We start from the raw sequence: 16,100 nt of genomic DNA on the forward strand, positions 1-16,100 counted from the left end.
GCTTCTTGTCTAGACTACCTTGAAGGACTACCTTGAAGGACCAGATATTGCAGTGAAGCAACAAAAAAGTCTTCCTTTCATTTTTTAATTTAAATAATGTATATGGTCGCCCATCTCACAACAGTGATTCTGAGTGCTTACAAGGAACAACAGCTTCAGTCAATGACCCATGATACCCAAGGTAAACAATACATCCCCAATAATAAAATCACATCAGCAGCAGAGCTCATTTCTGCTTCTCCATACACCCATACCCATTGCTTTTCAGTTGTTCTGAGCAATTCTGAAAAAGTACTAAACCCATGTTAAAAATATCTGGGTTATTTTTTTAACATGGTTAAACTGGCATGTGTGGGGGTGGATGTGAATTGGGTTGGAGCTCTTCCATTGCAGCTAGCAGCACCCCCCTGCCTTGGCTGTTAATGGGGGTACTTTTAAACTTGAATTTAGCACTCTTCAACTTGCATTTTTGAATTTTTCCTGAAAAGGAGTTTTTGCACATGTATAAATGTCTCTCCAATCAGGTCACCTTCAAATCGAATCAATTTGAAGGTGTCTGATTCAATTGTGAAAATCCATTCAAAGATAATTAACTTTGAGCTGAATATTCAAATCCAATAAACACACTGGCCAAGCACTTCCCTTGCACAAAAAAGTAGAACAGCAGCCCCTTTGGACAAAATGTTTAGGGTATAGTTTCTTTCCATATAACCTATTTCTACATAGCTTTTACATGGGAGATCATACTAAAAAAGGAGATCCTCCAAATTGCAACCTATTGTACACAACAGAGTTTGATCACCAGGACCTGCTGCAGAGTGGAAACATTTTGCCCTACTGGGTTTCACTGTAAAAAAATTTGTGATAGCTTACCTTGGCAGTACCAACAGCACCAGTTGGCGGCTAATTTTATTCCTGCAATATCCTTGTGGCACTGATTCCAGGGTTTTACATGGAAGAGGTACGAATATCAAGATGACTTTGTAGTGGTTTCCCTGCAATGCCCACTCAAGGATTAGTCATTGAATGCTCTTTAAAAGGATACATCTATTGTCCTCTAGGACAGAAACATCCTCTCTCCACCCCACAGAAATAATTCCAACGTCTTTTTGTCTGAAAGGGGGAAATGGCCACAGGTGACTAATAATTTGTACCTTAGAAGCCATGCCCAAGAGCAGAAAAGAGATCTTGGCCACATAATTCAAATTAAATACTCCTTGGAGCTCAATTTAGAATGTTAAGCAAAGCTCTAATTAGAGCTTTAAGGAATGGCTGTTTTCTGTTTTGTTAACCATATTCTAGAAGCAGTTGTAAAAACTGACAATCCCATTTATTTATATATATATATATATATATATATATATTTAATAGGCTGCTTTTTCTCTGACAGCTCAAGGTGGTTCGCATAGGGACATCCCCTAATTTCATCCCCCTGTGAGGAAAGCTGGGCTGTGAGAAGGCAAGTGAGCTCTGTAATTAAGTTGGGATTTGATCTGCCCAGTCTTAGTCCAACACTGCTTCTTCTACATAATTTCAGACCTTGTTTGTATAACTGCTTCATTCTCAGTCAGGCCACTGACTACCTTCACTAACTTCTAGAGCTCTCCAAGTTTTTGGATCTAAGCATTTTCCTATCTGGGGACTGAATCTGGGCTCTTTGGAATGAGAAGCAGATTCTGTATCACTGCCCTATCCTCATTAGATGGCTATTTTGGGGATGGATATAAAGAACCTCAGACCTGAGCCAGGGTGTATATGCTAGTTATTGGATGTAAGGAGGGCAAGGAGAAGGTGAAGATACATATTTCTGATTCTGTGGTTGCTACTGCTTCACCTACTGCTGCTCTCCTGACCCAAGAGGAACTTTTGACATCTTCTCTTTTGTGTGGTTTCTCTACCTAACAACCAAACTCTGCAAAATAGTTCATGGGTGCTTGACCTCTGAATTCTGTTGAATTACATCTCCCAGCTTCCCACACGGTGGGCCATGCTGATTCAAGTTTCTGGGAGTTGTAGCATAGGAATATCTGGGCCGCTGTATGTTCCAAAGCCTTGATATAACCAAATCGTGAGACAGAAGCTGCATGGATAATGGCAGTCATGAATCAGGGCATAGATGGAATGAATTAAGTAAACTTTGCCTGATAGATGACAAAGAAGCAGGGAAGACCATTGGAAAACTAAATGGGGGGCAAATGTGTGTGGGGAGATGGCAGAGGAGAAAAAGTAGTATTGGTGGTGAAAAGGTAAGGCAAAGGTAATAGTGAACAAAAGCCTCTTTGTGCAAGCAGCATCATTTCACCAGTCCTTTCTCTCTAGCCACTGCATCATGGGAGGTTTATATCATGACACGCAGCCCAATCGTAATTCACCCTGAGCCCTTTGTCTTCATCAGCCAATGTCAAAGCCTCCCCATATTCATGCTTTACTATACTTCATGATTGCCAAGAATATCATCACTCACCAGTGGGTGAAAGAAACAAATTCCTTGTCCAACATGTTTGCCCATTTTCTTAGTCCAGATTTTCATGATGGATGGTTTGGATAGCTTTGGGCTTCATAGCTTTCTAATAGTATAGAATATACCAGTATAGAATATTCTTTCTACTGCCCCAGTTTCTGAGTCAATTTTTGGCATCAACCATGATTCCAAAACACTGCACTTTTGCAAATTACAGGCCAACCTATAATATATTGTATAGATATAGTATTATATAGTATATGCCTTTATAGTACTGAGAATCCCCTCCTTAGGTTACAATTTTTTAAAGTTAGATGCGGCTATGTAAGGAATGGATTCTGATCAGGATAACAGCAGCTATGATGGTTACATAATTCAAATTACTTTTTAGATTACAAAATAAGGAGATCTGATCATGCCCCCTTCCCTAATCATATTTTTTGCTTAGACTTTCAAGTGCCAGCTGTATTGGTACTGAAGAGGCAATATTCATCCAGCTGCAATCCATATTCCAAAGCCCTTTGAGATTTACTGATCCCATATTCCCGGTTCCTGCTGACCTTGTTTGTGTCACTTAGATCTATAGGTAGATCTAGAACTTGATCTCTCTGTATATATATGAAATACTCCCAAGCAAACACCATCCTGGTTTCTGATCCATATGAAATAAACCTGGGGTTTAGAATAAGGAGCCTTTTGAGAAATACATAGGAAGATGTGTGAGAGCATTTTCACAAGTGACACTTAAATCGTCTTTGTACATCTTGTTTCATGTGTACATTTGAAAACTATTTCTAGGCCTAAAAGCAAAAGTGAAAGATTGGATCATTAATATGATCCATATGATTCAGCATTCTGTTTCCAATATGGAATACCTGAAACATACAGCACATTTGGCAATTTTATTGGATATGACATTTAAAGATATGTTGCTTTGGCACATGAAGATTTTATTTAGCTAATCTTCCCCAACTTGGGAGCCTCTAGAAATGCAGACTTAGGTATAACCATTGCTGAGCATTCTAATGGTTGAAATGTATGCAACTTGAGGACACTCAGTTTAAATTTAGCCAGTATGATAAAAATTACCACTGGAAATGTTTGGATATCCCATTCTAATGGTTGTCCAATCCAGTTTCTCTGAAGGGCAACTTTTTCTAATCTTGTCAACATTCATTTATGCTCAATACAAATTTTGGGAATTGTAATCCAAATGATCTAGAGTGCACATATTTGGAGTAAGCTGCGTAAGTCCATTCAGTCTCATTTCCATATTGACCTGAAGCATTTTAGAATGCCCCAAATTGCAGTTTAATATTTAAACATGCATTTTTGTGCATATCTTAGTTTGGTGGAGGTTAGTAAATAACTTCATTGTAATAGTATAGCATTACTATGAAGGGATAACTTTGATTCTAACATTGCTCCCATAAAGTATGAATCAGGTCAGTGTACTTATATATACAGAACCTTCTTGTGTTTTGCAAGCTGTTCTTCAAACACTTTACATTTTTTTAAGGATGCAAAAGAGACAGAGAGAGAGAGATTGAGAGAGAAAGAGACTGAAGACTTGTGAAAATGCTCCACAAATAGATTCTGCAGTTTCCAGTGACAAAGGAGAGTCTATTGATTGAATGATTGACAAATGTATCACTGAGACTTTCATGAGACTGATTATGATATAGGGTCTACCAACTCTTAGCTATGTTAGGAGGAATTACATTTCACTCTTTTCAAACATTGGTAGAGTCTATTGCCATTTGAAACCCTTACCCTACATTTCCCCACCAGTTCTCATTTAGACTGATGAAAGAGAATTTGCTTTTGCTATTTCAAAGCAAAAGATGATCTTGAAGAAATTCTCAAGGGTGGTGTTCTTGCATTACTTTTTCCGTAATATTTGAGCCCATACTGTTCTTTCTTTACAAGCTAGCCAAGAGCTATATATGTACTCCTGGCTTTTTTTAACAAAACAAAACAAAATAAAACACAACAAAGCAATTTCTTCAGAGATCTCTGCCACCTCCCTTGTTTCTCATGCTTCCATTAAATCCCAAGGGAAAATACTAGAAGAGAACTCTTCCTATGGGCTTTTTCAGATGGAAAGCATAGGCAGACAGAGCAGGAAACTGCATCACAGAAAAAATGTCACCAGATATATTTTCATCCACTGAAAAGAGATTTATAATATGGAGGACATTATAACAATAGTTATAATAACTCCTACAATATAGGAGTCACTTTTCATTTAGGTGACCAATTCAAGTGCTGTAGACCTGTACATATCTTTATGACCATTTTATATTTCTTCCCAACTGCTAAAACATCCAGAATTCCAAGATTCAGTACAGGTAGAAAAATAGAGAGCCAGTTCCCAAAGGAAGGCAGATAAAGAACTATAGTTACACAAGTACTACTCAGAATGAGTTACAAATTGAGTATATCCCAGAAAATCTTAAATAATATTTAGGAAGTAGGCACTGTATCAATTGAGGCAGAACAAGAACACCCAAGATTAAACAAGACAAACCAGATTGATTTCAGTTTGGTACAATGTTGAAAGCTGGTATATTGTGGTGGTTAAAAATATGGGCTATAAACTGTAAGGTCCTGAATAAAGTCCCTATTTAGGCCTTGAGCCTCTTGCTGAAGTAAAGGCTATCCTTCAAATTCACAGCTGTGTCCTTCCATCTGTGTTCTAGAAGGCTAATGCAAGCAATAATTTTCTGATTTAGACAACTTAGAAATCTCGTGCTAGCATCAAGGAAGAGAGTGAAAATGAAACTCTTTATGAAAACAGAAGAAGAAGAGTAACAAGCAATGTCTTATGTCCAGTCCTACAAATCAAGGACTGAAAGATAATCTGCATTAAAACATTGGTGGCTTTAAACTGCTGTTTTCCACTCCACCTTCTGTTCAGTACAGACAAGGCTATAAATAGTCGCCTATCCCTTACAAATTTCATACACATGCACACAATTTATTCTCGGGAATTAGAAATAAATTAGAATATCCTGTATAATTGGACTGAGGTAGAGGAGATTTCTAGTTCACTTAGAATATGTAAGTGAATATTATAATTGAGTTGTATTTCACAGTTACACAGTTTGTAAGTGTTTGGATCATCTTCTATTTGTTCTTCTAGAACAAGCATTATCTTCCTTTTATTTTAGAATTCAGTTGTAAGATGCACGTGTTTAAAATGCACAAGGCTGCTCACAGAAAAGAAAAGAAAAGAAAAGAAAAGAAAAGAAAAGAAAAGAAAAGAAAAGAAAAGAAAAAGAAATAGCCAAGTAACACAGCAGCAGCAATCTAATCCAAGATCCAGCAGGAAAAATAAAATCAATCATATGAAGCCTATCAGAATGCCGAGGTTTTAAAATCCCATCTAAAAATGAAACAAGTAAGGTTGATTCCTGCTTTCCTCTTCTGCTGCGTGGCTTAAATTCAGCCATGCAGAAGACGTCTGGGAACTCCTTCAGTAGGTTACAGATTAATATCGCAGGGCATCTGTGCAGTGTGGAACAAAGATTCAGCACTGCCTCTGCTGCTCTGATTCCTCCTGATTTGTCATCAGGCCCCCAATTTGATGCGGAGAGTCTAACTTCCTTCTCATGGATAGGGCTCAAGGATGGTCAGACCCATGCTGACTTTTAGGCACTTTGCCTCCAGTTCTGTGCCCTGCTTGCCTGCTGCCTCTGCTTCTGTGTTCCTGGAGACAATCTTGGGGGTGAAGAGTAGGGACGGGAATGAGAGCAGTCAAGTGTCTTGCTTCCTATAAGTCATGGCCACCTCAGTGAACGTATTTTCCAGAGTAATGGCCTCTGGAGTGTTAACCATATCCACCACCTTTGTTATAGTAAGGGCAGTAGAACCACTTGTTCTGAGCTGATGTTCCTAGAAAGGTGGTGGGACATATCAAGGGCTTGGTAGTTTTTCTCAAGAGAAAGCTCCATAAGTTAACTTAGGAGAAGGCTTTATCCCTGCCATTGAATCTTTACTGGAGAAGTAAAAGTAAACTAAATGAAATCATAGTAGAGATGAAATTCAAACCCAATTCTCCCCATTTTGCAGCTAATTTCTTAGCTACTATATTATATCAGCTTTCACTAACCCATATGTGAAGTGAACAATAAAGGAGGGAAAACAGACATCTACGTGGCTTTGCCTTAATTTTGCGCAGATGAAGCTTCCTTTAAGAAAAGCAACAACAGAAATTCCATAACACTTTCAGAAAGTGCCAGGTCTTGAACAGGCTGAATTTTAGATCTAAAATGAAAAATATCAGTCTATACATAACATGAATATAACCCACCTGCAACCAGTCCGATGGTTTATTCTGTTTTAGTTTGTTTTCCAGATAGTTATATGTATGTTGCTCTTTCTCTATTCCTTTCTAGTCTGAATATTTGTTTTGTGATAAGAAGATTATTTTTTTCCTTTCTCCCACTCTTTATTATCTCTTCTGCTTTTTTTTTTTTTTTTTGTTTGGTTTTGTTTCCTTCCTCCCCAAACCCCATTCCCTGTTTTAGGTTTCAGAGAAATTATGTTGAATCCAATAACCCTTCCTGGACATTCTAATCCTCTTAACCATCATGGCATTTATGTTGAGGATGTCAGTGTTTATTTCAGCAAAGGACGTCATGGCTTTTAAAAAGAACAAAAACAAAACTCTCACACAATCAACAGTGCAAAAAACCCGAAACGAAACAAAAACAACAACAAAAGTGAAAGACAAAAAAAAAAAATTAAATCAAAAAACCTCCTTGAAAGGTTCCTTGTTTCAATGTCAAGTTTGTTGGCTGTGCCCTTTGAGAGTTATGGGACACTCCACAAAAGCATGGTCTGTACACAGATCAAAGCCACCACCGTGTGGGATTGGACCTCAGTCTGCATCATGCTGAAAAAACCAAGGGGGTGTATCTTTTTTCTCCTGTCACCAGATCAAAGGAATGTTCTTCTCTTCTGTTGGTCCCTGTGTTCTTTTCCTCCATCGGTTACAGTGTTGCTGCAAGGCACAACAGGAGCAAAGCAGAGCAACAGATTATTTTTTGTTGGTTGTTGTTTTTGTTTAAGGAAAAAAAAAAAGATAAAGAACATCAAAGGATTCATCATAACAGGTGCACTTTGCTTTTTTATAAATATAAATAAGACCCAAGCAACTGATCCAAGTCCAGCAATTCTAGCTGTGGTCTTTTCTGCCTGGAATCCTTGTGACATCATAACATTGAATAAGGCCACCCACTCTCTCAGTTGCAGTAGTCAGGTTGTGGGAGAACGGTCCAAAGCAAGAAGAGATGAGACCACAGAAGATATTTTAACAGAGTGAAGACCCTTGGTAAGAAAAATGAAGGCAGCCTCCTCTGCCCCCACTTCTTCCCCCATCCCTCTATCCCATCTAGTCGTAAGCTATTGTACCAGAACCTATATGGAAAGCAATCATGGGAAAACCGGGCTATTCTACCCCAAAAAGATGATATTGGTGGCTTCGTTTTGAATACCAATTTTGTAGAAGGATCTTCTGTTTGTGTGTGTGTGTGTGTGTGTGTTTTGTGTGTTCGACCTGCTCTTCAGCTATCTCAGTGTTTCATTTTTGTACACCAGCCTCTTCCCTGCTGCTTGTATAATGGCTTTATCTGGGGATGGGAGGTGTATGTGTGTGTGTGTGGCATGGTGGGGAGGTAAGATGCTCCTGGACTTCACCCCTGGATGGATGAGGAGTGGTGTTGCAGATCTCAACAAGTTTAGGGACAAAAATGCAGAAGAAATCCACAAGGTTTTTTTCCTATCTCAGATCTGCAAACCAAGTCTTTTCTGCCTTTCTGGCTCATTTTTCCCCTCTTCCATCACTTTCCATTTCTTTCTCACCAAGTTAGAGATGTATTATAATTCAGTCATGCACACTGAATGTATAGTTGGCTCAAGGCATACAAACTAAGCAAAAGAGATTGGAATAAGACTCTTGTTACATGTTCTCTGGCATAAATACAAATATTGATTCTGGACTCAGATATATATATATATATATATATATATATATATATATATATATATATATATATTTCTTTTCTTGTTTCTCGCATCTTAACTCCATCTCAAAACCTCTGCAATGGAAGCAGGGGGAATGTCAGCCTTGATCTCCACCCTGAAGAGATATCTGTTCGCTTGTTTTTGTATTTTCTGATGAGCAGTTTCAATCTGAAATGGTGAATATTAGATAGCCTCCTTTAGAGTCTTGGTCCAATATACTTATAGGAATATATGCAAATGCAAAACTTGGGATAGCCAATATGTTTCCTGTGGACACTAACACATCCTCAGGCAACTTCCTTGGTGCTCCAAACTCTCTGCCCCCAATTATTATTATTATTATTATTATTATTATTATTATTATTATTTCATTGAAAATAAATAAATGTGAAGCTGGTATGCTGTAAAATAAAGTACTAGACTCCAGCAACATGTTTTTCTCCTTTCAGATCCTCTCTGAGTCTAATAACCACCTTAGAATGTAAACATGGTTTATTGTTGAAGCTTAATGCTTTATCTGGAAGAACACCTATCTCCCAGAAAGAAATAGGGAACAGCTTGGGGTAGGATTAAGGATTGGGACTGGAAGCAACCTTATAACTTTGTCTGTTGATGAATTGATGTTTAGTGACTGCCATGTTCATAATTTAAGCATAAGAAAATTCTCCATGAGAACCATTTTTTTTAATATCCCCCAGCATCCTCTCAATGTTAAAAAAGTTCCCACTGGCTCTGAAAACTGTGTGGAACTGTTATCTAGGACAAGAGGTAAGACAGGCTAGACCAACAATATTTGTTTAGATTTTTAGCTTGTTGCAGAGAATTATTTGTGCCATCAGATTTGCCAGATGTTTCTGCAGGGCTATATAGCTTCCAGAATGGCTTATCCTGATCACTTACTCCCTTGGAATAAGATAAATGAAGATTGAGGCATTAGGACTGAAGAACTTTAAGAGTAGGCATATTGTAGAGGCATTTTATTTTTGTGGGGTGTTCTTTCATGAAGATTCCTAGAAATGGCTGGAATATCTTCTGCAAATTACAGAAGAGGTTTATTCATAAAACTATCCTTTTATTTATTTTCTTGCTGGTTTGCTCAAATAATCAAGTCAAGTGCAAAAACCATAGATAGCTTTAACTGTATGGAAAGTAGCCACATCAAGCCTGAAATAGCAAATCATTTAAATAAGAACTGAAAACCAAAATTGTAATGTCACTATAGGTTTGCTTGTGTCAAAGCAGGGAATGTTGGAAATTAGCATAGGTATCTGGTCACTAGCTGGAGTTGCATATATATGAGATTTGTTTTGCTAGTTTTCAGCTTAGGTGTAAAGTTCATTCAAGGCCAGATTCTCTATCTTGGTCTTGATGCTATTTTTAAGGAATGCCATTATAACCCACAACAATCAAATTTGAGTTACTTGTTTTCCAGACTTTTGATAGGTGTACCCTACTTTTTCTTCTGAATGAAAACGGGAAGCACGCTTTGCTCCTACATTTCAAAAAGTTTTATTTCACTGTGTGTAATGTTAAGTTCTCTGCACCTCCAAAGCAGCCTATTAACACAGTTCAGTTTTGTTTTCTTTATGTATAGCCGACTGTTGTGTGTATTTAACAATTTTCTCATGGTACAGTGTTGAGGAGAAGTGACTTGAGCAACTGAGGAACTTGTGGTAATTCCTTAATTCTGAAAAGGGGTGGAATAAATAAGAACCAGGCCTTGTGCGCTCACAATTGGTGGCTTTAAGCTGCGAGTCTTAAGAAAAAGAGAGAGAGAGAAAGATGGTCTTCAATTTTAATTATTGTAATCATTACCTCATTATCCAATAAGATCCCTCCATTTCAAATCATTTTTTTTCCTCTTTCCATGTTCATCATCTTGTGCTATGAAAATGGGAATTTCCCCTTTCACAGAGACTCTAGAGGTCTTTGATGTCTAGTTTCTTAATAAACACTTTATTTTCTAATTAAACTGCTGCACTGACTCTTTTCTTTGGAAGACAAAAGAATCAATAAATTTCCCAACAATGTGTCATTTATTTTGTTGGAGCCGTTGGTAATCCAAATGTGTGTTTTAGGAAGAATGGAATTCCTTGAGATAGAGCACTCCTCTACCCTTTGCCTGGTTCATACATGCATCTATATTTCATTTTACAACTGGAGACTAGGTCTGTGAGCTGATTATACAGAAAATCCTTGCATATGAATTGTATGAGTGAAGCATAGCTGTAATCAACCAGCAGTGGATTTGATCATACCACTAAACTAATGAGTAATTTATGAAAATAGAAAAAGCTAATTCATTACCAAGTGTATGAAGATTCTAATCAATGTTGGTTGGAGATTGTCCTTGTTGGACAGGAAAAGGGAGCCCCCTGGAGGGCATTCTTGAGCGTCATAGGATAATGGAAGAATGCTGAGTACTAATCACCTAACACCTAACACCCTGATGGGGATATGCCCTAAGTATACTTTATTTAATAATCGTTTAAATATGGAATCATCGGGATTCATACAGCTTGCTAAACTGAAATCAGACAAGTGATATTATAACTTGGTGTGCATTCTGTGAATAAAGATTTTGTATCCTCTCACTAGGTAGGAATGGTCACTACCTCTTGAACTACTTCTCTTATTAAAAAATAAACAAAAAAGGCAGTTAGCCAATATTTTCAAATAGAATAATCTCCTCTTAGATTAGACAGATTGCGGTGAACTATTTTTAGAAGTCATGATAATGATAGTATATGGGCCAGTTCCTTGAAGATTATGATGACTTAAGTAATTTCCTTACATTATTAAGACCTTATTCAGCTATCTTTTGGATCCCACAGAGCCTCTGAAAAGACTCTTGCAGAAATGGATTAAACTGGATTCAGACATTCTGACAAGTGGAGTGTTAATGTGTCAGTTATGAAATAAATTCTCTCTAGAGAAATTTAGCTCTTGCAGTTGATTGCATATGCCCTTCATTAAAATATACTGTGTTAATGGTGACATATTTGAAGCATCATGGAGTGTTTACTTTGGTAGACCACACAGGTTTAGGGAAACAAGGACTGGAGAGGTTAAAGTGAAGTAGAATGTATGAGTGTAGAAGTCAGATGATGCATAATGCCTGCATATTTTAATAGACAACGTGCACCTTAACTTGAAATTTATGGATGCAGAAAATCACAAGAATGTCAGATTTCAGTTTGATGTGACCTATTCAGGCTATCTTCTGAAGCAGCAAGAGGAGTAAGAAGTTGTCATGCAGGAAATCCAGGAAATCCAGTATGTAGTGGAGAGTGATGGAAGGAACCAGAATTGACAATGAGCAGAGCTCAGTACAATATACATAAGCCCATATAGAATATCAATAGAGGTATAGAATTCTGAGGCATTAAGACTTATATTGAGTGATACCTTGTTCCTTTCATTCTGCTAACTGCCTGTATGGTTGGAATCTATGCAGCTATGCAAATGTGCCTGATTTTCTTCCCTAGCATTCAAATAACAAATGTGGCTTTTGTTAATGCATCCTATTCCCTGATTACAATATTTTGCGCAGGAATCTAGATTGTCCTGTCCAAAATTTTACTTCCTAACTACCCCAACAGTGTTCAGCCTGACTTGTTCCCCTTTTGCCTTGAACTTCCATATCAGGAATAATTTGCCTCTCATTATCATATATCAAAGACAAGAGACCTGTTGTAATCTAATTCTGATGGGCATGCACTATGGTCAGGGAACTTCCAAGTTCATTTCTCAATACTGTCGGTGACTCCTGTTACAATATGGAGCCAATAATAATGGCTAACCTTACAAGGTAGTTGAAATTGTAATGTCTGTGTCATACTTTTGAGTATGCAGGAAAAGCGCTAAGGAAATGCTAATTATCTTCATCAACAATCAGGATGTCAGCTTTTCTAGGCACCTGGTTGAACTTTCTTAAAGACAAAGGAGTAGACTGCCTGAATCTTTGGTCTGATTACAAGGAAGCTATTGGGCAAAGACAATCCATAAATCAGCAGCCTCAACACACTGAACCAAGGCATCCTGCAACACAGCATTGTTACACAATATATGTTGCACCTGTGTTAAAATGTGGAACTATAACCATCATGTAGAACTCTGGGCATTTCTTGTCCTTAAGCAAGTCTGGGAAATCTCTGATCTTTGATAAGAGCTGAATTCATAATCCTTAATCAGTCCAACAAATAGGGGAAATTGATGATATAAAGGCCTGTGAATTCCCTACTCTAGGGTGTCATTGCATATCTACATGCTGTTGTTAGATCCATGTTGTGCTCTAGTCTAGGTCTCTTACCTTCTAGTTAATTAATTGTGTGGTTTACATAAAACATTATGTCATGGTTTGTTTAATCCTTGTTTATTAAATAAACCACCAGAGGTTGGGCTCACACAACAGTTAAGCCATATGCCATGGTTTGTAAACTACAACCTCACAACCAAAACCAAGCAAGCACATCACAGCTTTGACTGATGCGTGAACCTAGACAATAAATGAACATGAAGCCATATCACCAGGATGCATGAGCCCCAGTTTTAACTGCTTAATGTAAACTCTCTTCATTTTCCCTTGGAATTGCTCAAGCTTTACCCAACAGGGAAACCCCACAAAACAGCTTTGAATTTTTCTTTAGCTGAAATGGGCTAATAGCTTTGGGAAGTTTCCTTGAAGAAAAAATGCACTACTTTTAATGGAAACTCATTGCTCTTATAGAAAGTCTGATATGTTCCTTTCTTTTCCTTGTAATTTTTTCAGGGATTTTGACTGCAAAGGAAACCCATCTTCTATATTTTACTTGTATTAATTTCAGTTACCAACTCTAGCTTCTAATCTGTGATCAGGCCTAAAAATTATCATTTCTGATCTCACCAGAAGTTTTCACATCAGAAACGATCATTTTTTGGAGGGACAAATTTTAAGGTAAATGGGATTACCACTTTATAAGCTGATGAAAGAATTTTTTCCCCAGTTTGTTTTTGTTTAGTAAAACAATCACACTCCCTATATAACTCTCTATATAACCATATATACAATTGTTTCTTAAGGATTTCTGGAGAGTTTTTATTTGTGAATCTTCTTTGTGACTTCGTTAGAGTGCTGAAATGTCCCTTGAACTCTCTGTCACAAAAGAGGGCACTCCCACTAAAACAAGGAGTAGATGTGTACTTATAGATAAAAGTAGACATGTGTCACCTACCGTCTATGACTCTTTGCTTCCTTGGAACTAGTTGTGACTTCCTGGACAGTTCTCATCTATTGGCTAGAGGAGGATTTGTCACTTACAGTCTTCTCCTTGTTCTGGCTGCCAGCCTTCCACTTTCCATGAGGTTGGACAAGGACTTCAGAGAGAATGAAGAAGTGCTTGAATCGACTGGTAGATTTGCTACAGTGATTTTTCTAGAGCTGTCCTGGAAGGCAGGAAAAAAATTAGGAAATTCTAACAAACTAACACCCTATGTATTAAGTAAGGTATGAATAAGTAAAGACATCACACTTGGGAAGAGAGTTTGTTGTTTCATTTCCATAGGTGACTTGACTTTCCAACTGCATAACTTATTAATATCTGATGTAGATCTTTTGGTTTTGATGCCTGATAAATATCTTGGTGGTAATAAATAGCTGAGTAACTTTATTCTTACAGCCAGAGCATGCTGCAAATGAATTCAAATACTTTGGATTTGCATAGGTGCTAAAATTCCATTTTTTAATCAGATCTGATAGACAATTTCTGCCTGGAAGGAATCCATATTTCACTGCTGTAGTGTAGTACACCTCCTCTCTTAATTTTGCAAATCCCGTTTATTTTAAGGCATAATTTATTTTTTATTTTAAAATGTTGTTTTCCACCCTTTTATAATGAAATTGCCCATGGTGGCTTAGAACAATCCCAGGGCAACAGGGCAATAGCGTGCTATCTTCCATGACTTCATCTTTTAGAAACCAGGAAACAGGAAAGGTTAAAATTCCAAGTAACTTTAAAAGTCCTAGGCTATCATAGCCCTTCAAAGTTTTAACCATATCAACAGAATATCTTTTCATTTTGAGTTGCACTATCGCTACCATCTTCAGCTGTTTCAGATTAAGCTCAGGCATTAGAAAGGGATAAAGATGCTACCTCCTGTAGTAAAGCCTTAAATGCAACCTTTAAGAGGATGGGGTGGAGGGATGTATGATCAGAAATAATGAAGAAAGAAAAGTCTCCCTTTTGTAAGTTTTCGTGTGTTTGTTTAATAGAGTGTTTCCAGCAGTGACTGGTAATCTATGCTGATGTTTTTCTTACCCTGACATTTACTGATGTTCCAAAGAAGTGATTATTTGATTCAAAGATTTAATGAACCATAGGAACAATTACTACCATATTTTGGAGAGGAAATACATCTTCTAGGGATCAGCTTGTGCAAAGAAAAATGGGAAGAGTTTCTGAGTTTGTGTAGTGGACTAGTAGAAATTAACAAGGTTGTAACTGTGAATGTTTTTTCTTCATATTTTCATCTTATTCTCCCACACTCTTCAAACATGGACTTCTTTTGCCCAGTCCAGATAATTAAGCAATGTTGTGTTTGTGAATTCCTGTATGAACTGATCGGATCTGTACCTCTTGGAATAATGTGCAAATTAGAACATAATTATCCATTTGTCTTATACTTCCTGGCTGCCCAAGTTAAAAAAATATATCAAAATAAGTTTAATCAATGTATGTTTTGAAAGAAAATAATGCATTCACTTCTGTGCATGATTAAATGCAAATTTAACCCCAGGGAATGTGGGTGGAAATATGTTTGAATAGAAACAGGTTATAAATAAGTCAAGAGCACGAACAGTAGAATGTGAAAGCTAGGAAAAGCAGTTAAAGGGCCACAGGAAAAAAACACACACATCAAGTCCTATGTGGAAATACAGATCATAAGAATTTCCTTGCAAATACTAGAAGCCTCAGAGCCAAAATTAGGGAGCTGTAATATTTGGGTTTAGGGGACATCATGGTTCTAGTGAAAATCATGGAAGCTTGGTGGGAACAAGTTAGATATAATAGAACCAGTAGCATATTGTTAATTCTGGATATAATCTTTGTAGGAATGGCAAGGAAAAGCTTATTGGGAGAGGTGTTATTCTGTATGTCAAAGAAAGCAGAGGTGCAGAGAAGCTAGAAAAACTCAAAAGGAACAGATTCCTCCAAAGAATTGCTATGGGTGATAATATATGACCTTAAAAATGTTTTAGGATTAGGGTTATATTATTATGTCCCTGGTCAAATTGTTCAGAGTCATTATGAGCTGAAAGGAGTTAGAGACCCAAAAGAAAAACAATTGTGACACTAATAGATGACTTCAATAATTCTCTCATAAACTGGATGAATGTACGTTCTGATCATGACAAACAGGTAACCTATGTAGACCTCCTAAACGATTGCAACAGGAGAATTAAATAGGAAACCAGCCAGGATGCAGGAAACCTTGGAATTTAATCTAAATGGTATCCAGATCCTTGTGCAAGATGTTAGTTTTCATCTAACTAACTGAAAACATGGTGCCATCAAATTTAATGCATATATTTAAAGACAATTACAAATTGCAGTCATGTTTTTTAAACTGG

At 37.3% G+C, this 16,100-nt stretch overlaps 1 protein-coding gene across 6 annotated transcripts in view; it reads left to right on the forward strand.

The window, feature by feature from the left end:
* NTRK3 (neurotrophic receptor tyrosine kinase 3) overlaps positions 1-16,100 on the forward strand; it is a 345,980-nt gene that overhangs the window by 241,217 nt on the left and 88,663 nt on the right. Inside the window, exon 13 of one of the 6 annotated variants that reach the window (XM_007425863.3) lies at positions 6,994-8,460. The exons of the other annotated variants lie outside the window; for them this stretch is intronic. Coding sequence (XP_007425925.1) covers positions 6,994-7,115 — 122 coding nt within the window. The 3' untranslated portion in view covers positions 7,116-8,460. Of the gene's footprint in view, positions 1-6,993; positions 8,461-16,100 lie in introns of those variants that run through there. 6 annotated transcript variants of the gene reach the window in all.

Source organism: Python bivittatus, unplaced genomic scaffold, assembly GCF_059951505.1.
Source record: "Python bivittatus isolate LINGU-HERP-01145 unplaced genomic scaffold, Pbiv_v1 ctg000530_np1212, whole genome shotgun sequence".
Taxonomy (NCBI): Eukaryota; Metazoa; Chordata; class Lepidosauria; order Squamata; family Pythonidae; genus Python; species Python bivittatus.